Source organism: Arachis hypogaea, chromosome 15, assembly GCF_003086295.3.
Source record: "Arachis hypogaea cultivar Tifrunner chromosome 15, arahy.Tifrunner.gnm2.J5K5, whole genome shotgun sequence".
Taxonomy (NCBI): Eukaryota; Viridiplantae; Streptophyta; class Magnoliopsida; order Fabales; family Fabaceae; genus Arachis; species Arachis hypogaea.
Genome location: NC_092050.1, coordinates 124,576,440 through 124,601,043, shown reverse-complemented (window position 1 = coordinate 124,601,043; position 24,604 = coordinate 124,576,440). Strand labels below are relative to the sequence as shown.

Here is a 24,604-nt window from a genome sequence, read left to right as displayed (position 1 = left end):
TGGGTCACAATATTTCTGTACCCCGGATGAGTTGCCCAAGCTGCAATAAACCGAAAAGGTCTATTCTTTTTCGGTTGGGGACGACCTGTACAGCGTACTAGGATAGGACAATGATCAGATTGAAGCCTATTTAAAATTTCTGCGTAAGCCTCTGGAAAGAGAGATAGCCAGCCACTATTGATACAAACCCGGTCAAGTTTTTTCGCCACCTCAACACCATTTTTAACCCTTCTGTACCAAGAAAATTGTCTTCCAATAGTCTTCAAGTCAAACAGATTACTATCCCCTAGAGAGGCAGCAAGCCGATCTGCATGATGACTCGAGAAGAGGCAACCCTTAGATTCATGAGAGAATATTACTTCATTAAAATCACCAAGAACAATCCATGGCCCGCAGAAAGACGAAGACTGAGTAACAAGATAATCCCATAGCAAAACTCTGGTATTAAATTGAGGACTACCATAGATACCACTGCACCTCCAAATCACATTATTTACCTGAACCTCAACTGTAACACACTGATCGAAAGCATCAACCCATTTGCAGTGAACACCCTGTATTGCAGAAAGGAACCAAATACCCCCCTTGTGTCCTGACGCCTCCACTATACCAATAGGGTGATAACCAAGTCTTTCCCAGAACATTTTCAAGTGTTGAAAAGGACAGTGAGTTTCAACCACAATAAAAATTACAGGTTTAAATTTCCTAACCAGCTCTTTACAATTCACCCGGGCTAACTTATTAGAAGCACCCCTAATATTCCAAGCTATTATATTTAAACTATCCATAATATAAAATATAAAAATATAAAACAAGGAAATCAAAGTGCTTCACCAACCTCAAACCGAGGCTTGCCCAGCGGAAGTGACTCCCGTGACCTTCAGGTTTGCCGGATCTCCCTGGAATATCTCCTTAATCCCGCCTACCGACGCAGTAACAGCCGGCAATGCGCCTTCCTTCTCCAATGGAACTGCCACGGTAACACCCTCCTTCACGATTGCAGGAAGACATGACGATGCTTCCACCACCGTGCCTCCATTCTTCTCAACTGGCGAGCTCTGTAGGGACCCCGGCCTTGGTCGTTTCCGGAGAGAGGACCCACAAGGCACTGGGGTGTGTCGGGTTGAGGAGATCGACGTCTCACCAACACGGGAAGCACTGTGTCCGACCTTGACTCGTGACCCGACCCTAGCACGATAGGAGCTTGATCCATTCGTGTGAGAGAAGTGAATGGTGGGCCTGATTACTCTACCCGAATCGATTCTGGAGTGAATGCCTCTTTGGACCTTGTTAGATTGCTTCTGACCCAGCTTGGTTTTACCTTTCCTCACAACTTGCTCCCAGCCTGGTTCATCATTCATGCAAGCCTCCTCAACATTATTTCCTTCTAAATTATTAGCCTCCAAATCTTCTTGCAAATTCGATGCAGGATTCTCGCCAGTAACGCCACCTACCACATTAGGTTCTACTTCATTTGAATTGTGAATTTTGGTGTCAGGATGTGGCACTGCCTTTGTACCGTCCCGTGGCTTGGTGGCATCGGAATCAACACTCTTTCCTTCCCTAGAGTCTCTACCCAAGCACTGTGCCATATCGTGACCATAACGTGCACAAGAGTTACAAATTAAATTTAAACTTTCATACTCCACTACATGAGTTACGCCTTCCACAATTATATGCTTGATCACTGGCAGTCCTAAATTTATTTGAACACATACTCGGGCATATCGTCCTCTCTCAGCCAATTTAGTGGCTAAGTCCACTTTGATGGGAACTCCTATTGCAGAAGCAATACGCATCATGGCCTGTTCCTGATAGCACCAGATTGGGAGCCCCGAAATCCGAACCCATACAAGCGTAGACCCGAAGGATTGCTCACATGGCCGAAAATCTATATCCCACGATTTTACAGCAACATAGTGCCCCTCAATCAACCACGGGCCACCAAGCATGACCTTCTCACGATCTTCACATGCATCGAATTTTACCATGAAGTACCCAAACCCCACATCAAGCAGATCAAAGCCACCTTTGATGCGCCAAAGCGGTACAAAATTATTTTAAAAGATAAAAATAATAAATTCTCTTATAAAATATAGTATTAGTTTGATAAAAAAAAAACTTATTTTTTTAGAAATAATAAATAATTTGTGTATTTGATTTAATTTGTAAAAATATTTAAATAATTCTTTTAAATAATATTTGATATTTTTTTCATATTAATATAGTTTTTAAACTTTCTATCATTTTTATTTTAAGACTATTTTTGTGTGTGTCTGAATATATTTTAATATATTTGTAAAAATTTATTTTAAACTTAATAATATTTGAAGAATTAATACTCACTTTTTTTTAAATTTGAGGTCAAATTGACTCTTAAAACTATAATAGACTCAATTTATTTGCATTTTAAATTTTACAATAACTCGCATTAGTTTTTAAATTAATTTTTGTAAACGGCGTGTCGATTTTGTACGCTTACTTGAATTCTGCCTAAGTTTAATGTTACTGGAATTTATTAGACCTTCTATAAATTTGACTGTTCTCTAGGATTCTCACGATAATAACAAGTTTAATTTTAAAAAATTTGGAGGTCTGAAAGTAGTAATTAATTTTTTATAAAGTTCTAATAAATCTCGATCACATAAAACCTGAATTTGGTTGAAGAATCGGAGCAAGTTAATGTATTAAATTAATACATTATTAACAAAAAATCAATTCAAAAATAAATACAAATTATGATTACAAATTTCAAAATCTAATTTAAGTCTATTAAAATTTTGAAAATCAAATTAAATTTTATTTCAAATTTTAAAGATCAAATTGGTTATTAACTGTAACATTTTTAACTTTTAACGGGATAGTCTTTAAAGGAAAGTAAGACGCCCTTGATTCACAAGAAAATTATTAAAATTTGACAAATTTCTGTTTTCTTTAATCTTTAGGAGTGCCGTGAGTGTTACTATTAGTTTAAAGATTATTTTTTCCGAATCAAAATATTTTTATTAACTAAAACAGTTATCTATATTCTTCTTTCTATTGAATAACTTCAAACGGTCTAGCTTTGTGGTTGACCAATCTGAAATGTTAGTATTAAAATTAATTAATAAAAGATAAAATTAGTACAAACACTATTTTTTACACTTTGTTTGGATATAAAAAAATAAAAAAAAATAAAAAAGTAAAATTATTTGTGTATTATTTAAATAAAAAAATAATTTTTTTTATTTAAATAAAAAAAATAAAAAAATTATAATAATATAAAATTATATTAATATTTTTAAATATTTTATTTGTTTTATTAATTAAAAAATAAATTTATAATTTCACTCATTTTTATCCATTTTTCTTCTATTTTTATCTCATCTTAACAAAAAATTTTACATAAAACCCTAACTATATTTTTTCTTTTCATCCAATTTTCATTTCTCATTCAAATAACAAAAATTTTATTTTTTTATTTATTTATTTTTTTCATTTTCTATAAATCCAAACAACTCATTAATCTTTATATATGGCTGAATTGTTAGTTATATAAGACATGATTAGGCTGGCACGTAGACTTCGGCGCATAGCCCAAGTTTAACTTTCAATAGTCAAAAGTCAAAACTATCTGCCACTTCCCACTTGGTTAGAAAACAAATTAATCGTTTATTAGTGATTTAGTGGCCCACCTCTACCAATATGAACTTGGGATTTGTATCTTCTAAAGTTTGAATTTTATTTTAGAAAGTAAAGTGTGATTTTTTATTATTGATTTTATAGATAGAATCATAATAAATATAAAAAAAAAACTATTTAAAGATAAAAGATCATATTTTACTTTCTAAAATAAAATTTAAATTTTAGAGGATTCAAATTCATGAACTTGATTTATGCGATACTCCTATTACATGGTGACATACTAACATATATGTTATTACTACTATTATTATAGTTGTCAGAATATTGTTACAAGATAGAAACTTAATAAATAAATTTTAAATTAAATGAGGTGAAATTTTTTTTTAATAATGTTACAATCCTTTTTCAGTAAAAATGGTTTTATTCGATAAGACTCATTTAGTCACTGAATTTTTATTTGATAATCAGTTTGACCCTTGACTTTTTATAACCGTGAAACAAGCTAATTTTTTTGTTGCCAACCTAATATGGCTTTTTTTGGAGTTAATTGTTATTGTGGTAGTTTAACAACGACTTTCCATGATACTTGTGGAATTCAATGTAATTTGGTGTGGCTAACTCAAATGGTCTAAATTCTATAAACGTGTGGATGACTCGATTTAGGGTGACTTTGATAAAATTTGGACTCCACAAGAGTAGTTTATTAAAATTAATTTTTTAAAGAAAGTTTTAAAGTTCTGGCGGTTATATTTGATAAATAAGAATAAGTGATTTTTGAAAGACACAAATTATAAAACGCTTTTTATTTTTAATATGGTGGAAGGTGTGGAGTATAACAGCATTATGGAGAATAGAGGTGTTTTTCTTGCATGTGGTGTTAGGAAGTTGAAATCGGACCGAACAATTTAGAACAAGAAATTCGGACGGTCCAATTAGAGGAGATCTATAAAAAAAAATTTATAAAACTCGGACGGTCCGTTTTGATTTAAAAAAAAAAAAAAAAAACTAAAAACGGAGGGTCCGTTTTGTTTTAAAGGAAAAATTAAAAAAAACAAAAATTGTTAACGGATGGTCCGTTTTTATTTTTTTAAAAATAAAAAAATAAAAAGTATAAACGGAGGGTCCGATTTCATGTTAAATAAAAAAAAATAAAAACTAATCGGACGGTCCGATTTGTGATCAACGAATTTTTTAACAAAAAACTCGAACGGTCCAATTTCTTCTTGTTCCACACCTGTGTGTCTAACACCTGTATACATCATAAGAAAGCACAACTCACACACTCCTCCAATATAAAAAAAAAATTAACCGTTATAAAATTACATTTAAAAATGAATTTAATAAACAAAAATGAACAAAAAGTAATCCGATAAAGTCATTAAATGTGTTTCCCACTGAATATGACAACCGGTTTACATAAGACTATTTGATGTGCTTTCGTAATAGCAATGGTGTAGATGTAACAGTCCGTTAAGTTAGTATTTATGTCTATTAGTTGGCGTTTGTTCTCTGATATTAGAACTGACAATAAGAGATTAAAATTTAATATTATGTTTGATAGTTAAAAATTAAAAATAAAATTTTAATTATAAAATATAAAATTTCATTTTTTTAATATTTTTAAAAATATAAAAAATTAAAATTTTAATAATTTTTGTTTTCAAAAATATCCCTCCTCAACTGGTCAAATTTCAAATATAATCCCACATTTTCTTTCCTCTCAGACCATGCCTCTTGTAACTTTCATTTTCTCTGCCACTACTGCCCTTATTGTCGGTGACATCAGTAATGAATCCACCAGAAAACCAACCAGTGAAAAAATCGAAGTTATCATCTCCTGCCGGGCTCACTCTTAGCCTCACCTCACTCATCAACTCGTCAGCCTCCAGTCTTGCCTCCATTAAAGCTTGCCGTACTATTATCGCGTTTGTTCTCTATCTGTGATTGCGTTGTGTCACTGTTCTATTCTGCCATCTGGAGAAAGTTGTTACGAAGAGAGGGATGCGATTAAGGGGGAGGATTTCGAGACGGCGGCGGAGAGTATCCTCCCTCGATGGTGTGGTCGGAGAACTTGGTGTGGCGACGACGCTGCAACTTCATTTTGGTGATGATTTTCAGAGGGAGAGGGGAAATGAGAAAAGGAAAAGGAAAAGGAAAGGGGGATGTCATTAAGGTTTATTTTGTTTTTAATTTTTTCGGGTAAAGTTTATTTTTTTTGTCCTTGAAAATTTAGGAAAAGTTTTAAAATTATTTTTAAATTTTATTTTATTTTAATTTTGTTCCAATAATTTTCGATTTACATCAAATATATCTTTAACGACTAAATTTTTAAAAAATTTAAGACCAATCTAACAATAATGCATGAAAATTATACTTGATTTGCTTGTATTGATGGGTTGTTCTTATAAAATTGTTGTTGAATCTATCTTAATTTTTTTGAAAAATTAGCCGTCACGAGTATATTTGATGTAAATCAAAAATTTTTTGAACAAAATTGAAACAAAATAAAATTTAGGAATATTTTTGAAACTTTTGTCAAATTTCAAAGACAAAAGTATACTTTATCCTATTTTTTTAATTAATAAGGATATTTCAGTAATTTAATCAAGTAATTTTGTTTGTTTCAATCTCTATATTTATCTTATACCAAATAAGAAATTAAGACATAACTCGATTATGTACACTAAAGTCCTAACTAACTCCTCAAGCTATAAGTCTTCCCTCTTCTTTGCCTACAAGAGGTGAGGAATGCGGTGACCTAATTCCAGATCGAGTCTGAAATCTCGACCTTTAAGACCATTTCATTTGTTCGAGAATTCTTAAGATTTGTTGCAGTTTGAGCGGAGAAGCCATTTCCAGTCTAAGATCGTCAAAAAGCTTGTGACGAGATAGGTCGAGCGAAGGTCCCTAGGATCGTAGACTGCTTGGCTCACCCTTATTTGTAACGGTCTTACCGCCGAGATGCAACTATTGTTCTCGCTTGTTCCGTTCAAACCAATTTGTGGAACAAGAATTCCAGGAATTAGACCACCTAAATTCTATATCCGCCAAAGAAATTGCTTGCTTACCAAGAAGAAATGTAAATTTTCTTCTGTCTTTATCCTTGATAAAAAATAGTGAATTTTGCCACCGATAAGCGCTTTAAGATTTTCATAACACCCAATATTATTCCTTTTGGGCAATACAAAAATTTAATTTTAGTCTCTATCTCTTACTTTCTATCTCTTAGTAGCGTTTGGTGGAGAGACAAAGACAGAAAAACTGAGACTGAGAGACAGAGACTAAGAGATAGAGATTGAAATAAATCTCACTATTTTGTTTAGGGCAAAGTGGGAGACAGAAATTGAAACAAGAATGGAACTCTAATTTAATTTGCACAAAGAGTAAAATTGAAATTAATTAATTAAAATGAGGGTATTTAAGGTATAAAATATTAAAATTTCAGTCTCCATCTCTTAAAATTTTAGTCCCCTGTGTTTCTACTTTTTGGAGGTATTGAAATACTAAAATTTTGGAGATAGAGACAGAAAGTTTAGTACCAGTTTCTGAACCAACAAACATGATACTAAGTCTCAATCTCAGTACCTCAAAATAAACGCAATCCCTTTTTAGAGACCGGGACTGAAACTAGGGGATTGAGACTCAATATTGTGTTTGGTAGCCAGAGACTAAAACTAAAATTTTTGTCTCAAGACACAAAATTTCAATCCCTTCAATACCTCCAAAAAATAGGGATACAGGAGATTAAAATTTTTAGAGACAGAAACTGAAACTATAATAACATTTCTTCTCAAAAATACCTTCATTCGACTTTTCAAATTCTAAATTTACCTCTCAGTCTCTATATTTATCTTAAACCAAATATAATACTGAGATATAACTCAGCCTATTATATTTTACACCAAATACAATACAAAGACTTAATTTAGTTTCTGTTTCTTAATCTCAGTCTTTCTTCCAAATGCAGTCTTAGTCTCAGTCTGTTTTCCAAACGCAATCTTTAAGGCATGGACATAGGGTTGGCAATGGGTAAGGTAGGATTTGGACTCTACCCTAACCCTACACCTGCAGGTTGAAAACTTTCTTAAAACTCTACTTTATCCTATTCGCGAGTTGAAAATCTCTCAATCCTAACCCTACCCGCACCCTAAAGTTCTAAACCCTACCTTACCCTATCCTACTCGCAGAAAAATCAAATTTTTTCAAGCAAATAAAAATTTCAATCATTCCAAAATTTCATACATATTAATAAAATAGAAAATAAAAAACTAAGTTCAAATTAAAATTAAAAACAATAAAATTTTAAAAAAATTCAATATAAAATTACAAATAACATGATCATCAAGTTCTTAAGAAATGACACTTAAGTCTTAAAATTTCTGAATGATATATGACTTTTATTTTTATTTTATTTTATTTTATGTTAACTTTATAGATATACAAATACTTTAAATTATTAATTTATCTAACTAGTTTAATGATTATTCATTTACTCTAAACTATTATGATGTAAGGGTATATGTTTACTGTTTATTTGTTAAGATAATTATTTTTATGAATACAGTAGTACAGATGGCAATGTTTGATTAGTCACCATGTTTAACGAAGACATAAATATGGTGGTACACATCCCATATTTGTTTATTGAGATATAAATATTTTATAGACACGTTAATATATAAATACCTACAAAATATATATTTTTAGTCTCTCTCTTTAAGGTTGAGACAATGACACACAATATATAAAACACAAAATTTAACATTTTTATCCCTATTGTTTAGAATTGTCAATTTTATCTTCAATTTTTTTTATCACTTTTTGTTCTCCCTCTTTCCATCTCCTTCCTTTCTTCCTCCCTCATCCCTCTACCAATGATATTCTCTCATGCTTCTTCCATCATTGTCACTAGCACCGTCGCCGTGCTCTCTTCTCTTCATCCTCCATATCTTACTCTTTACCACTCATTTATATATGTTGTTTCTGCTCCACCGTCGTTCATATCTATTACTTTTGCCTTATTAAAGGCTTTCTAAGTAGGAAGAGAAAAATAAAGTTTCAAAGTACCCATAATAAACACAAAACTAGCCACAAAGAAAATAAAAAAATTATAAAAATACTTCACATAGAATAAATAAATAATTATTAGAAAGGGATATAAAATCAATGACAACAGTAGAAAAAAAACGGGTAATATTCAATGCTACTCTTGTCCATTTTATGAAGACTAACACAGTCGTTAATAAGAAAAAAAAAGAGTATTTATTTATTTTAGTCCTTAACGAATTTTGGACTGGATACTTTAGTCTTTAATTAAAATTAATTATTCGATTGATTTCTAATAATTAATTTCGTCAATCATTTGGGTCTTTTGTTCCATCAACTCTAACGGGAGACAAAATGACTTATGACAACTTTAACGGGGGACAAAATGGTCCTTATTTCCTCTGTTCGGAAACGACACCGTTCTCCCTCAATTTCCATCGTATCTTGCATAACCCTAACATTTATACTCTCCTTCTTCACCTTGACAGTCTTCTTCTTCATCTTCTCCTTCCTCCTCTTCAACTCCAAAATCAAGTAATAGTGTAACTGCCACGCGTGTCGCACATACCTCAACATGTCATGGACCACACACTTTCTAAATCTTTGTGACTGGTACACCCACCTCCTCCATACTTCACCCATTAGAAGCATCCACCTCCACGTTCTCAATAATAGCATCACCTCCAATCCTGACAACGTCCACCACATCCTCAAGACCAAGTTCCACAACTACCCCAAGGGAGAACAATGTAGATTGTTGGACATTAGGACATTATGAGAAGATTCTCCTACGACATCATATGCAAATTTTCATTTAAAATGGACCCGAGTGCTTAATTCCTTCTCTCCCGAAGTCTAAGCTGGCAGACAGTTTTGATCTCGCAACCAAGCCATTAGTACAACGAGTAATGTCGCCGTCGCCGCTCATATGAAAACTGAAGCGATTATTGAATATTGGTTCAGAGAAGAAGCTGAAGGATGCGATCAGAGTGGTGAAAAATGTGGCCATAGAGATGATAGGGCAAAGGAGGAGGGAGATGGAGATGGCAACGACGATGACGGGTCTTAATAAATCGGACTTCCTGCCTAGATTCATGGGATCTATCGAAGACGACAAGTACTTGAGAAACATAGTCATTAGTTTCCTGAGTATGAATTGGTTGAGAACAAGTTGAGGATTTTTCTTCTTGTGAATATTGAAGTTGTAGAGTGTGGATTGTATAACTTGAAGTTGTACTGTTAGACTATTAGGGTTATGCCAGATATTATGGAAATTGGGAGAGAATAGTGTCGTTTCCGAACAGAGGGAGTCAAAGACCATTTTGTCTCCCGTTAGAGTTATCAGAGACCATTTTACCTTCCGTTAGAGTTGACAGAATAAAAGATCTAAGTAACTGACAAAGTTAATTTTTAGGGATCAATCAAGTAATTAATTTTAGTTAAAAACTAAAGTGTCTTATTTGAAATTTTTTTAGAATCAAAATAGATAAATATTAAAAAAAAAAAAGAGACAAAGCAATCCTTTAATCACTAGTTTGAGCCACCATTCCTTTTTCACCTAAAACGGTGTTTGAGAGACTAGGTAGTCCCTACTTTAAAAGAAAAATGATGTAATTCTAGATAAAATACTGTAATGTCTCAAATGTGAATAGTTAAGGGATCGCTTTGTCATTTATTTTTTATTAAGGATTTTGTGATCACCATGTCTCCCGAAAACTTAATTGAAGATAGAAATACTATCAAAAGATGAAAACAACGAAATATCTTAAAAAAAAAATTTTAAAGATGACAAAAGCACTCAAACTTGAAATACACATATGATTGTATTCGTAAGTCGTAAGTCTAAACTATTTGTTAGACTCTTTCACATCTCAGTTTTCTTCTCGTTCCTAGACAAGTTATGACGATAGCATATGTCATCTGTAGTTCTGTACCAAAAAATCATTGCCGACCATTTTGACTTTAATAAATAAAATCATGTAATAGAACATTTTTTTAAGATATGGAAGTAACTTTGCAGTAACACTTAATTATTGAATAATAATTTATTCTTTATTAGAATTTATTTTTATTTGATTTTATTTTATTTATCCGAAGAATACTAAAGTTTAAGATTACACTTAAAAGAGTATTTGAAAGAACGAGACAAGACATGTAAACTTTTTTTTTATTTAAATAAAAAAAATTCATTTTTTATAAATTTAAATCAGGTACAAAAATTCATCAATTTGTACATTTAGTTTCAGTTTTATAATAAGAGATTGAGAAAACAAGATTTATAAGATTTTTGGTGACTGTATCAATAAAAATAAGACAAATTTTTCCTTCTCTATTTTCACAAGGAGAAACAGAAAAAATGAATCACAAAAAGTAAATCGTTTTTGTTTTGATACGTAGCAACAATGAGACAAAATGAGATCGAATTTTTAAGTTTGTTTTCGCTGGCTCAAAACTAAAAATGAATGATTGTTTTGTGCTTCATTTTTACTGTTTTACGATCCAAAAATTGTACAAAAATTTTCTTTAATTTGTTTTTCCAGGCTATATGTTCGAAAATGTAACAAATTATTTTTTATTTTTATGATTGCAAAAATGTATTTAAATATATAAATTGATAAACTTTTATATCTTAATGTAATTATGTAAATAATAAAAACTTTTATTTAAATAAAAGAAAGTCAGACATAAAGATATATAAAAAATCAATCACTAAACTTTAAATAGTAGTTGGAGAGATATAATTATATATAATGTGTGTGTGTACAACTTTTTTAGTTTTTTTAGATATTAAGAGTTCAAATAAATTAAATACGATTTAGTATTTACATTTACAATCACCATAAGTTTAATTTTCTATACATATTCATATTCTCTTAAGAGTTAAGATAGATGTCTATAATAATGTGTAATTGTCTTGTGTGCAAATAATATCTACTCTTAGACCTTTAATAAGATCTTTAATGCAAATTCTCAAGTAGACAATTGATCAGAACATACTAAACCTTATTATTTTATATTATAGGCAGCTTAAATTATATATATATATATATATAGTTCGTTGAAGCATAAATATATTAATACACAGTCTTTATCCTCCTCCTATATGAGGTTTACCAATTTCTTTTTTTATTATATTGATTAAAATCTGAAATATCTTTTGAAGCCATAAATATACAAAAGTATTCTAGCTAGCTTTCCTTTGACTTTATGAGGAAAAAAAATCGTAAAATAAATCTTTTCGATCAAATGTAATTACTTTCCACTCCAATAGTAGCCAACAAATGATGTTGAAAATTCAAGATGAAAAACTTATATCCTGAATTAATTAGCCCAGCCAATTGACTTAGACCTTGGAGTGCCGTTAATTCAGTGGGTGGAAAAAAAAGGGAAATGATGAGGATATCTCTTTAGATACTGTTTCACACTTACACGTTGTGAGGAACATCACCTTATAATTTCTCTCCTAATAATAACAAAAAAAATTAGTCAAAAATAATTATAATTTATCTTATTTAATATTTATTAATAGTTGCAATAATTAATAAATATTAAATAAGACAAATTCTGACTATTATTTTTGTCTCTTTAGTATTATCGTTTTTAAACTAATAATACTTAAATATATAAATCATTATCAACTAGCTCATTAAATTATTTAGCAGCCCACGTTTCTTCCTCTATATTTAATAGGTTTCAGCTAAAATTCACAACAAAAATAATTGAAAATTCTAACTCAATCTTTTAATTATTCTTCTAATTTAAAATATTTTTTTGTACATTTTAAAAAATAATATATATATATATATATATATATATATATGTATATTTAAATTTATTATTCTTTTAAAAATTAGAAAAATAATTAAAAGGATAAATTAAAACTTTTAATTATTACTCTAAAATACAAATATCTATTGTTATTCTTTGTCGTATCTTATTCACTATTGTGTTTATTTTTTCTATTTTATTTTTTATTTTTACTATTGCATTTATTATTATTATTATTATTATTATTATTATTATTATTATTATTATTATTATTATTATTATTATTGTTGTTGTTGTTTTTTGATTTGGTGAAAGTTTGAGTTGAGACTCAAATATCATCATTCAAATAATAATTAATCTATATCTATCATACATACTTTTATACTATGAGAAATAATAATGTCACTTTTATTTTTTATAATGTTATTTTATATATAATTTTTTCACATTGTATATATCCATGAATAAAAAGAGTGGTACTATCAAAAGAAAGGTGAAAATATCCATTTCCATTGTCTATCATAATAATAATAGAAAAAGGTTAATTACTACTCTATCCAAGAAGTTACCGTTTGTGTAGTGTTATAAAGTTCCCGTGAGTAATAAGCAATTTAATGTGTGTAATATAGATAAAATATTGTATTTTCTTTAATAGAAGAATATTAAGAACAGAAAAATATTTTCAGATTTTCTTTAATATAATAAAAAATTTTTTGAAAAAAAAGTTAGACACTAAAAAAAAGAAGTCAAACCTCTATAAACAAAGATAAATGTTAAATGGCCAACATAATTTATTATTTTTAGTTAGTTAGTTAACAATATTTAAAGTATAAATTAAAAATATATAATTATTAAATTATTAAACAAAAAATTAGATTAATAATTAAAAATATTTGTCAAAAATAACAAATTCTGATAACCCATCAACTTTTTCCTAAACAAATATAAGCTTAGTTAAAATGATGACTATCAACTTTTAACATATTGAGTAATAAACACAAGATTAATATGGTAGCACTTATCAGTCTTCTGGTTATAATGATAAACACTCTTTCAATAAGAACTAAATCAAAAGTAGTCAGGGGTGTTTTATTATTTATAAGTGGAATGCAACAACATAGAAGTAGTCAGGGCCTTTTTTTGCTTCTCATGCACGAGAATAGCTTTGGCCTTGTTATTTCTAACAATTTCTAATTGTAAGACCATTTTAAACTGTTTTAGATATTTTAAGATCACACATGTTAAAAGAGATGAAAACTTGGTGGCCCACAAATTAGCTAATTTAGCTTTTACCCAACTAAACTTAATATGGCTGAAAGAGATGCCTGCTGAAGTTTGTAATTTGATTTACAAGGACATTCTAGGTCCTAATAGTTAATACAAAGCAACTTTCATGTCAAAAAAAAAAAAAAAAAAAAAAAACACTAAATCAGAAGAAATTGACGACATCTTACGTACGAAATCACCTGATTGGGGACAGTACACTTTATGTACTTGAAATTTACAATTTAGAGATAAAACAGATGGATGAGAATGAGAACCAAGAAGGTGCCCAGAAACTTTGAACTTCGAAGTCGTTGATCAAACTCATGTTCTTGACGGCATGATTCGGTAGATGTGAATATGCGACGCCAGCATCCCCTTGTAGACGCGTTTGTACGTAGTCCCACATAAAAATCGGCTTCACTTTTTGTCAGTGTGAACTCCTCACACCCTAAAATAAAGACCTTTGGCCTTTTTCCCTTTTCCTCTGTTTTCATTTGCTCTTCATGCCACTATTATTCCTGTAGTTATACCTCTTACCTGTTACTTATTTAATGTATTTGTGATAGACATTTCAGTCAGTGTGATGTTCCTGAACATGCTCACAAGATTTCATTAGGTCTATTCTGTTTTCTATAGAGTTTACCGAGGCCTCTTGATTGAGACCTTGAACTATAGTCTTAAGAGAAATGTCAAATTCTTTTTCTTTCAAATTAAGATTCCAAAATTGAGCTCATTTCATATTTCCTTGCATGGGGGGGGGGGGGGGGTTAGTTTTTTTGTTTTCTCAAGAATCCTCCAGCCTGACAGGCCAAGAATTGATCATGAATCTAAGTTCTATTTAAGAGTTTGTTGTTGGCCAATAAGTTACTCCATGCACAAGATAGGATTCGAACTCTTGATATTTACTTAGGCGATTAAGTGAGCTAACTATTCGATCAATCTAAGTTGGTTTGTTATTAGTTATATTTATGCAGAAGGAGAAGCTGTAACAGGAAAAGGACAAATCATGCTGCTTGATTCCATATGCTGCTGCTTCTCATAAATTTGGGTATTCAAGATGGCTCTAGTTCATGAATTTGTCTTCCTATTCTTTTCTCAACTCACTCTTCGCTTAGTAGCCGAACCTTGTTCACCTTCATTTGATTGTGGATATCTTGGCAAACTCAGATTCCCTTTCACCAAAACAGGATATGAGCAATGTGGCATATTGACAATACACAATTGTGATTCTAATTCCAAACCTAAACAGATCCAGCTACAGAACAATGGGAAATTCTTCGAAGTTATGAATGTAAATAAGGATCCGGATGGCACGACTACCTCGATGTACATAAGAGACAACGATCTCTACAATCTTCTGGAAAGCAAAAATTCTGAAGCCTTCAGCCACAATTATAGTCTTCCTTTCAGCTTTCATTTTGCTCATTTTCATATCAAACACAACACAACTCTACTGAAGTGCAACAAGCATATGGTCCATGTAGAACTCCAGAAAGGAATTTCTAATTACTCAGGGTGCTCTGCCGATGATTATGATCTATATTATGGACCTTCCATCGGTCATAGTCCTATGAGTTCTTCGACAGCATGCATACCAATCAACCTTCCAATCAAAGACTTCCCGGATTCGCGAGATCCATTTACGTTTTTATCTGCTAATTTATTAACTGTGGTACAATTGTCTGATGAATGTGTAAATTGTCACTACCTTAGAAGAGGGCAGTGTCAATTTAACAGTGAAGGGAAATTTTACTGTGCCAATGGTATTACATGAGTTCTAGTTGTAGTTGCTTTCGTTGTTTTAAACACAAGTTCTTTTTGTTCCCTTCTGAATCTTACTTGTGCTACAATTCTACAACTTGAGTTTTTTTCTTTCTTGTTTTATAGAACTTTATTATCTTCATACATTTGAATATTGATGAATCTTTATTAATTGTGTCTTTGAATTTGTGCTGCAGAGAAAAAAAGATTGAGCAAGGCTCGGAAAGTTGGCATAGGTAATGTGTACTTTCTGCACAATAATTGTTATTTTCACTGTCTGCCATCAAAATCTGATTCTGATTTCATATTCCTTAAGCATGTAAAAAATGGAAGAACCCTTCTCCTCTCACGCGTATTCTCAATCCCTCTTCCAAAAATATGAAAAAGCTTGAAAGATCTATAAATATGTATTTACTTTTTGTCAATGTCATGCAATCATGCACTATTGCACTTCATAGGAAAGTACTATAAAATTATATAACTATATTAGGTGTATATCAAAATCAACTACAAAAATCAGTGACTGATATAAAATACACCTTAAAAATAAATTAAATTACATATATATTTATACAAAAATAAATAGTGGCTGATTTTAATGTACAAATAACATTTTTAAAAATTATAACATATTAGCGTGAGATATACCCATTCTATGGGTAATTTACGATCCTAATTAAAAACAAATATCTTTTCTAAATTAGAAGGTCTAATTTACAATTCTAATAAAAGACGTATAAGAGAGTGTCCAGAGAGTACTATGTTTACTCTAATTATATCCTTTATCATAGCTTCTTTGAGTGATATGATATTTCTGTATTTAACTAAACTATTCGTTAATATAACATCTGCAAATATCTCAGACCAAATATATCTCAGACCAAATAAATTTCAATAGAATCTTATAACCTCTATTGATAGTTTCTTTTGATTCCCTTCCACAGCATTAGGTATCATACTCCCAAGCATCTTAATCATTGGATTGCTCCTTCTGTTCTTCAAACGAAGACGTAGTTTCTCACGTGAATTCCAGACAAGAAACACTTATGCTGATCACTCCTCAAATCCAGACGTAGAAGGCGGAAGCGTGTACTTTGGAATTCCCCTTTTCTCCTACAAGGAGCTTGAAGAAGCAACAAGCCGCTTCGACCTTAATAAACAAGTTGGAGATGGAGGATTCGGGACCGTCTACTATGGTAGGCAACTCGAACCTGAACTTATTAGTTGAAAAATGTTCAACAAAAATGTTATGTGCACCTCAAAAATCAGCAACCAAATCAACCATCATGTATTTGTATATAAATACATATATTGTTTTATTTATCTTTAATATATATTTTGTACTTCAACAGATAACTGATTTGGCTGCTGATTTTTAATATACACATAGCATGGTTGAATATTCAATTCAATTGGTCTTCCCTTGTCTAGTTTATGCTTAGCTCATAACATTCAGGGAAACTCCATGACGGACGAGAAGTTGCCGTGAAACGCTTATACGAGCACAACTACAGACGAGTTGAGCAGTTCATGAACGAAGTGCAGATCCTCACACGTTTGCGCCACAAGAATCTTGTGTCCCTCTATGGCTGCACTTCACGCACGAGCCGCGAACTACTGCTTGTATATGAATATATTCCCAACGGAACTGTTGCTTCTCATCTTCATGGTGAATCAGCAAAGCCTGGCTTACTACCTTGGTCCACAAGAATGAAAATTGCTGTAGAAACTGCTAGTGCTTTAGCTTATCTCCATGCTACTGACATCATTCACCGCGACGTAAAAACCAACAACATTCTTCTTGATTACAGTTATTGCGTTAAAGTTGCAGACTTTGGCCTTTCAAGACTATTCCCCAATGATGTTACACATGTCTCTACGGCGCCACAAGGAACTCCGGGATATGTTGATCCGGAGTATTACCAATGTTATCAGCTTACGAGCAAGAGTGATGTGTATAGTTTTGGAGTCGTGCTGATCGAGTTAATATCGTCTCAGCCGGCTGTTGATATGAACAGAGACAAGGATGAGATTAATTTGTCTAATCTCGCCATAAAGAAGATTCAAGAAGGTTCACTTGTTGAGCTTGTTGACCCTTGTCTGGGTTTTGATTCGGACAATGAGGTTAAGAGGATGGTTGTTTCGGTTGCGGAATTAGCTTTTCAGTGTTTGCAACAGGACAAGGACTTGAGACCTTCAATGGAGAAAGTGTTGGAAATGCTGGAGAGAATTGAGAGTGGGAAGCATGAACCAGAGCATTTAGAAGTAGTAGATGCTGGTCATGGTGTCAGTAATGTAAATTCTCAACAACCACAACCTTCAATTTCACCAGAATGGGACCAAATTGTGTTGTTGAAGAATGTGAAGCCACCTTCTTCGCCAATAACTGTTACTGATAGCTGGGAAAGTGAATCAACTACGCCTAATGTTAGTGCTTAATACATTAAGCTATTAGCAATTGTTGGTAATCCATTCTTGCTTTCAGCACTTTTTTCGTTGGAAGTGACTGTATCCTAACCCGAGCATGAATGAATATATATTCTCATCCACTTGTATAGGATAGATGATTGTATTATGCGGCATACCACTATCAATGTCATACAAAGAGTATAGAGAACATAAATCTGTCCGTCTATGTAGAAATCAAAGTTATTCTACAATGAATTAAGGAATTAATGATATTTGAGTTTGAAAATCAATAAAATTTATTATTTTTTATTAATATTTAGCCAATAAAAATATTTTTTTATACTAAATTTTAAATTTTAAATCTTAAATTATAAATTTTAATAGTATAAAAATAAAATATTAACTATAGTTCTAAAAATCAAATCGGATCTGTCAGTTGAATCGGTCCAACCAAAAATTGGCACGGTAAGCAGTTCAATCCATCACTAAAAACTGCTCATGACAGAATCAAAGAGAAATCATTGAACTGGCCAGAAATCGGTCGGTTGGACCGGACCGGTAATCGATTGGTTTGCCTAATGCATTACTGGTCCAAAAGAAGAACGCGTTACTAGTCTCTGTCCTCTCTTTCGTTCCTTTCATTGCTTTCATTCATTCCTTCAAAAAACAAAAAGGAAAAACCTTAGTGATATAAACGCTCGCTAGAAGATAGATGATATGGCTGGCAATGGCATTTATGATGGTACAGTAGAGGCTAGAAGGAAGGCTCTGGTAAGTTGTTGCAAGCGGTGGTATGTGAGAAAAGAAGTACACTAGAAGCAAATGTCTTGATCCAGGCATACAAAGGATATGGATAAAAACACTAGGTATTTTCATAACTTGGCGTCGGCAAGACAGAGGAATAACAGAATTGATGCATTGATAATTAATGGAAGGTTGATAAGAAATCAAGTTCGGATCAAGATTGAAATCAGAGTGTTTTATAAGGATTTGTATCATCAGGAGAGATCGCCGATTGTGGGGTTTAGGGATGGATTGGTAAATCGAATTGATGAAGAAGAGCCTGTAGCATTGGAGAGAATGCTGACAATGGAAGAGGTTAGAGAGGCAGCTTGGGATTGTGAATCATCTAAAGTGTCAGGAAGTGATAGGTATAACATAAATTTCATTAAAAAATGCTGGGATGATATTGGTGCAGAGTTTACGTCAACTGTGCTGGAATTTTTTCGGTCATCAAGGTTGCCTTCTGATTCGAACATTACGTGGGTGGCCCTAGCACCTAAGTTCGTTGTGGCCAAGGAGATTAAAGACCTCCGTCCGATTCGCATGGTAGGTTGCGTATATAAAGTAATCTCTAAAGTGATGGTCCGAAGGATGAGATCAGTGATACCAGGTCTAGTAGGGAAGACTTAGAGTGCATTTGTGAATGATCGGAAAATACATGATGGGGCACTTATTGCATGCGAAATAGTGCAATGGTTGAAGATGAGGAAGAAAAAAGTGGCGATCATTAAATTAGACTTCCAGAAGGCGTATGATTGGGTAAAATAGAGTTTTCGTGGATATTGTGTTACAAAAGATGGGATTTAGTTGGAGGTGGAGACGATGGGTGAAGGAGTGTGTTGGTACATCCTATATGTCGATTTTGATAAATGGTTCGCCAACTAAACCATTTAAGATGGAGAGGGGTTTGAGACAAGGTGATCCACTGTCCCCATTTTTGTTTGTTCTTGTTGTTGATGTTTTGCATAGGATGGTAGGGGAGACAGTTAGAAACAGACGTATTTCGCCTTTGCTGGTTGGCAAGAATAATATAGAATTGTCACATCTCCAGTTTGCTGATGGCACTATTTTGTTCTGTCCACCAAAGGAGGAGACCATCAGAAACTATGCCAGATTGCTAAGATGCTTTGAGTTGATGTCGTGGTTAAGTATCAACTTTAATAAGTCTAGTTTGATCCCAATCAATTGTGAACAGTCGTGGACTTACAATATGTGAAACTTATTGGGATGTAACGAGGCCAACCTTCTAGTCAGATATCTTGGCATTTCTTTAGGAGCGAATCCAAGGCGGGTCAACACTTGGAAGCCGATTATTGATAAAGTCGAGGAGAAGCTTAGCTTGTGGAAGGCAAAAGTGCTCAATAAAGCGGGTAAGTTAATCCTTATTAAATTCATGTTGAATAGCTTGCCGGTGTACTACTTGAGCTTGTATAAGATGCTGAAGGCAGTGGCAGAAAAGTTGATTTCGTTACAAAGAGAATTTCTATGGAGTAAGGAGGAAGGCAGGTGATGAGCGGATAATTTATACGGTTTTTGGCATTGTTTTTAGTATGTTTTTAGTATGTTTTAATTAGTTTTTGTTATATTTTTAGTAGTTTTTATTTAAAATTCACTTTTCTGGACTTCACTATGAGTTTGTGTGTTTTTCTATGATTTCAGGTAACTTCTGGCTGAAATTGAGGGACCTGAGCAAAAATCTGATTCAGAGGCTGAAAAAGGACTGCAGATGCTGTTGGATTCTGACCTCCCTGCACTCGAAGTGGATTTTATGAAGCTACAGAAGCCCAATTGGCGCGCTCTCAATTGTGTTGGAAAGTAGACATCCAGGGCTTTCTAGCAATATATAATAGTCCATACTTTTCCCAAGATTTGATGGCCCAAACCGGTGTTCAAAGTCAGCATCAGAATTCCCAGCGTTAAACGCCAGAACTGGCACAAAAGTGGGAGTTAAACGCCCAAACTGGCACAAAAGCTGGCGTTTAACTCCAAGAGAAGTCTCTACACGAAAATGCTTCAATGCTCAGCCCAAGCACACATCAAGTGGGCCCAGAAGTGGATATTTACGTCATTTACTCATTTCTGTAAACCCTAGGCTACTAGTTCTCTATAAATAAGACCTTTTTGCTATTGTATCTTTACCTCATGACACATTACATGTTTCATTTTGTATCTTCTACGGCATGAGTCTCTAAACCCCATGGTTGGGGGTGAGGAGCTCTGCTGTGTCTTGATGGGTTAATGCAATTACTACTGTTTTTCCCATTCAATCATGCTTGTTCTATTCCAAGATACCACTTGTTCTTCAACTTGATGAATGTGATGATCCGTGACACTCATCACCATTCTTACCTATGAACGTGTGCCTGACAACCACCTCCGTTCTACCTTCGATTGAGTGTGTATCTCTTGGATTCCTTAATCAGAATCCTCGTGGTATAAGCTAGAATCCATTGGCGGCCATTCTTGAGAATCCGGAAGGTCTAAACCTTGTCTGTGGTATTCTGAGTAGGATTCAAGGATTGAATGACTGTGATGAGCTTCAAACTCACGAGTGTTGGGCGTTAGTGACAGACGCAAAAGAATCACTGGATTCTATTCCGACATGATCGAGAACCGACAGATGATTAGCCGTGCTGTGACAGAGCGCGTTGAACATTTTTACTGAGAGGACGGGAGGTAGCCATTGACAACGATGAAACCCAACATACAGCTTGCCATGGAAGGAGCCTTGCGTGCTTGAAGAAGAAGACAGTAGGAAACCAGAGATTCAGAAGATGGAGCATCTCCAAAACCTCAACCTGTTCTCCATTACTGCAAAACAAGTATTTATTTCATGTTCTTATACTTTTTACAATTAAATCTCAGAGTTATTGATATCCTGACTAAGAGTTACGAGATAACCATAGTTTGCTTCAAGCTGACAATCTCTGTGGGATCGACCCTTACTCACGTAAGGTATTACTTGGACGACCCAGTGCACTTGCTGGTTAGTTGTGCGGAATTACAAAAGTGTGATTGTGATTTCGTGCACCAAGTTTTTGGCGCCGTTGCCGGGGATTGTTCGAGTTTGGACAACTGACGGCTTATCTTGTTGCTTAGATTAGGAATATTTTATTTTTGTTGGTTTAGAGTCTTTTATTTGAGTCTAGTTTCATATTTTAAGTTTGGTGTCTTTTGTGCTTTTATTTACTTAAAATTTTTTTGAAAATTTGTTCTTGGTGTTCATCTTGACATTCAAAGTTTTCTTGTTTGTTTTCTCTATATTGATTCAAAATTTCTAAGTTTGGTGTCATTTTGTTGTTTTTCTCTTTCCTCATTAAAATTCAAAAATCAAAAAAATATCCTTTCCTTTTTTACTCATAATTTTCAAAATTTTGCATTAATTTAATCAAAGATTTTCAAAATCATATTTTTTTAGTCAAGTCAAAATTCTAATTTCAAAAAAATTGATTTTTTTTCAAATTTTTTTCAAAATAATTTTCAATCATATCTTTTTGATTGCTCTTTTCAAAATCTTTTTAATCAATTAATTAATTTAGTTTTCAATTTGCTTTGATTTTATTTTCTTTTAGTTTTCAAAAATTTATTTTATTTTCCATTTATTTTATTTTATTAATTTCGGTTACTTTTAATTAAAATAAAAAAATAAAATAATAACAACATCATCTCCCTTTCTCCATCATGGACCTAAGTGGGAATGAGCAGTCCAGAAGGACTCTGGGGTCATATGCCAACCCCATTACAGCTGCATATGGGAGTAGCATCTGTATACCCCCCATTAAAGCAAGCAGCTTTGAGCTAAATCCTCAACTCATTATCATGGTGCAGCAAAATTGCCAGTATTCCGGTCTTCCATAGGAAGAATCCACTGAGTTTTTGGCACAGTTCTTACAAATTGCTGACACAGTACGTGATAAAGAGGTAGATCAGGATGTCTACAGATTATTACTGTTTCCATTTGCTGTAAAAGATCAAGCTAAGAGGTGGTTGAATACCAACCCACAGCAAGCATAAAAACATGGAGACAGTTATCAGACAAATTCCTGAATCAATTTTACCCTCCAAAAAGGATGACACAGCTAAGGCTGGACATCCAAGGCTTTAAACAAGAGGATCATGAATCCCTTTATAATGCCTGGGAGAGGTACAGAGGTATGCTAAGGAAATGCCCCTCTGAAATATTTTCAGAGTGGGTACAGTTAGACATTTTCTACTATGGGCTTACAGAAAAAGCTCAGATGTCTCTAGACCACTCAGCAGGTGGATCTATACACATGAGGAAAACGATTGAAGAGGCTCAAGAGCTCATAGATACGGTTGCTAGAAATCAACATCTATACTCAAGCAGTGAGTCTTCTATAAAAGAAGAAGCCATGGCAGTAACTACTGATCCTAATCCTCAAGAACAGATTGTTGAACTTAATCAACAATTACTCCTGATGACAAAACAGTTAACCGAATTCAAAGAGATGCTCCAAGAAACTAAAATTGCTAACAAAAATATAGAATCACAGTTGAATCAGACAAAACTGTAGCTATCTAAACAGATAACAGAAGAGTGCCAAGCAGTTCAACTAAGGAATGGGAAGAAATTGAACAATTTAGCTCAAAATGGCAAAAAGCCAAGAAAGGAACAACTGACAGAGGATGACCAAACCACTGTCCAAAATCCCTTTGAGGATAGTAAGAGCCCAGAGAGGAATACTTCTGGCATTCAAACGCCAGAAAAGGGGGAAAAGCTGGCGTTAAACGCCCATTCTGTACCCAATCCTGGCGTTCAAACGCCAATGAGGAATCAGACACCTGAGAGTGCTGATAGTAACCCCTCTAAGAAGGCTTCTCCAACCACCTCTGTAGGGAATAAACCTGCAGCAACTAAGGTTGAAGAATATAAAGCCAAGATGCCTTATCCTCAGAAACTCCGCCAAGCGGAACAGGATAAACAATTTGCTCGCTTTGCAGACTATCTCAGAACTCTTGAAATAAAGATTCCGTTTGCAGAGGCACTTGAGCAAATACCTTCTTATGCTAAGTTCATGAAAGAGATCTTAAGTCATAAGAAGGATTGGAGAGAAACTGAAAAGGTATTTCTCACTGAAGAATGCAGTGCAGTCATTCTGAAAAGCTTACCAGAGAAGCTTCAAGATCCAGGAAGCTTTATGATACCATGCACATTAGAGGGCGCTGGTACCAAGACAGCCCTATGTGACCTTGGAGCAAGTATCAACCTAATACCTGCATCCACTATCAGAAAGCTTGGGTTGACTGAAGAAGTCAAACCAACCCGGATATGTCTCCAACTTGCTGATGGCTCCATTAAATATCCATCAGGCATGATTGAGGACATAATTGTCAAGGTTGGGCTATTTGCCTTTCCCACTAACTTTGTAGTGCTGGAGATGGAGGAGCACAAGAGTGCAACCCTCATCCTAGGAAGACCTTTCCTAGCAACTGGACGAACTCTTATTGATGTACAAAAAGGAGAAGTAACCTTGAGAGCCAATGAGGATGAGTTCAAGTTGAATGCTGTCAAAGCTATGCAGCATCTAGACACATCAAATGACTGCATGAGCACTGATATTATTGACTCTTTGGTGGAAGAGATCAATATGACTGAGAGTCTCGAATCAGAGTTAGACGATATCTTTAAAGATGTTCAGCCTGACCTGGAGGGACCAGAGGAAATAAAAGAACCTCTGAAAATTCCTCAGAAAGAGGATAAGCCTCCTAAACCCGAGCTCAAGCCACTACCACCATCCCTGAAGTATGCATTTCTGGGAGAAGGTGACACTTTTCCAGTGATCATAAGCTCTGCTTTAAATTCACAGGAAGAGGAAGCACTGATTCAAGTGCTGAGGACACACAAAACAGCTCTTGGGTGGTCCATAAGTGATCTTAAGGGCATTAACCCAGCAAGATGCATGCACAAAATCCTATTGGAAGATAA

At 33.5% G+C, this 24,604-nt stretch overlaps 1 protein-coding gene across 4 annotated transcripts in view; it reads left to right on the top strand.

Moving 5' to 3' along the window:
- The window catches only part of LOC112750589 (LEAF RUST 10 DISEASE-RESISTANCE LOCUS RECEPTOR-LIKE PROTEIN KINASE-like 1.2), a 30,939-nt gene extending 12,752 nt beyond the window's left edge, over positions 1 to 18,187 (top strand). For 2 of the 4 annotated variants that reach the window (XM_072216730.1, XM_072216731.1), the window contains exons 2-5: positions 14,665 to 15,467; positions 15,663 to 15,701; positions 16,410 to 16,661; positions 16,922 to 18,187. In XM_072216730.1, the coding sequence (XP_072072831.1) occupies positions 14,762 to 15,467; positions 15,663 to 15,701; positions 16,410 to 16,661; positions 16,922 to 17,904 (1,980 nt within the window). In that variant the 5' untranslated portion in view covers positions 14,665 to 14,761 and the 3' untranslated portion in view covers positions 17,905 to 18,187. The remainder of the gene's footprint in view (positions 1 to 14,664; positions 15,468 to 15,662; positions 15,702 to 16,409; positions 16,662 to 16,921) is intronic. The other 2 variants (XM_025799384.3, XM_025799382.3) reach the window with 1 other exon arrangement.
- The last annotated feature ends 6,417 nt before the right edge of the window (positions 18,188 to 24,604 follow it).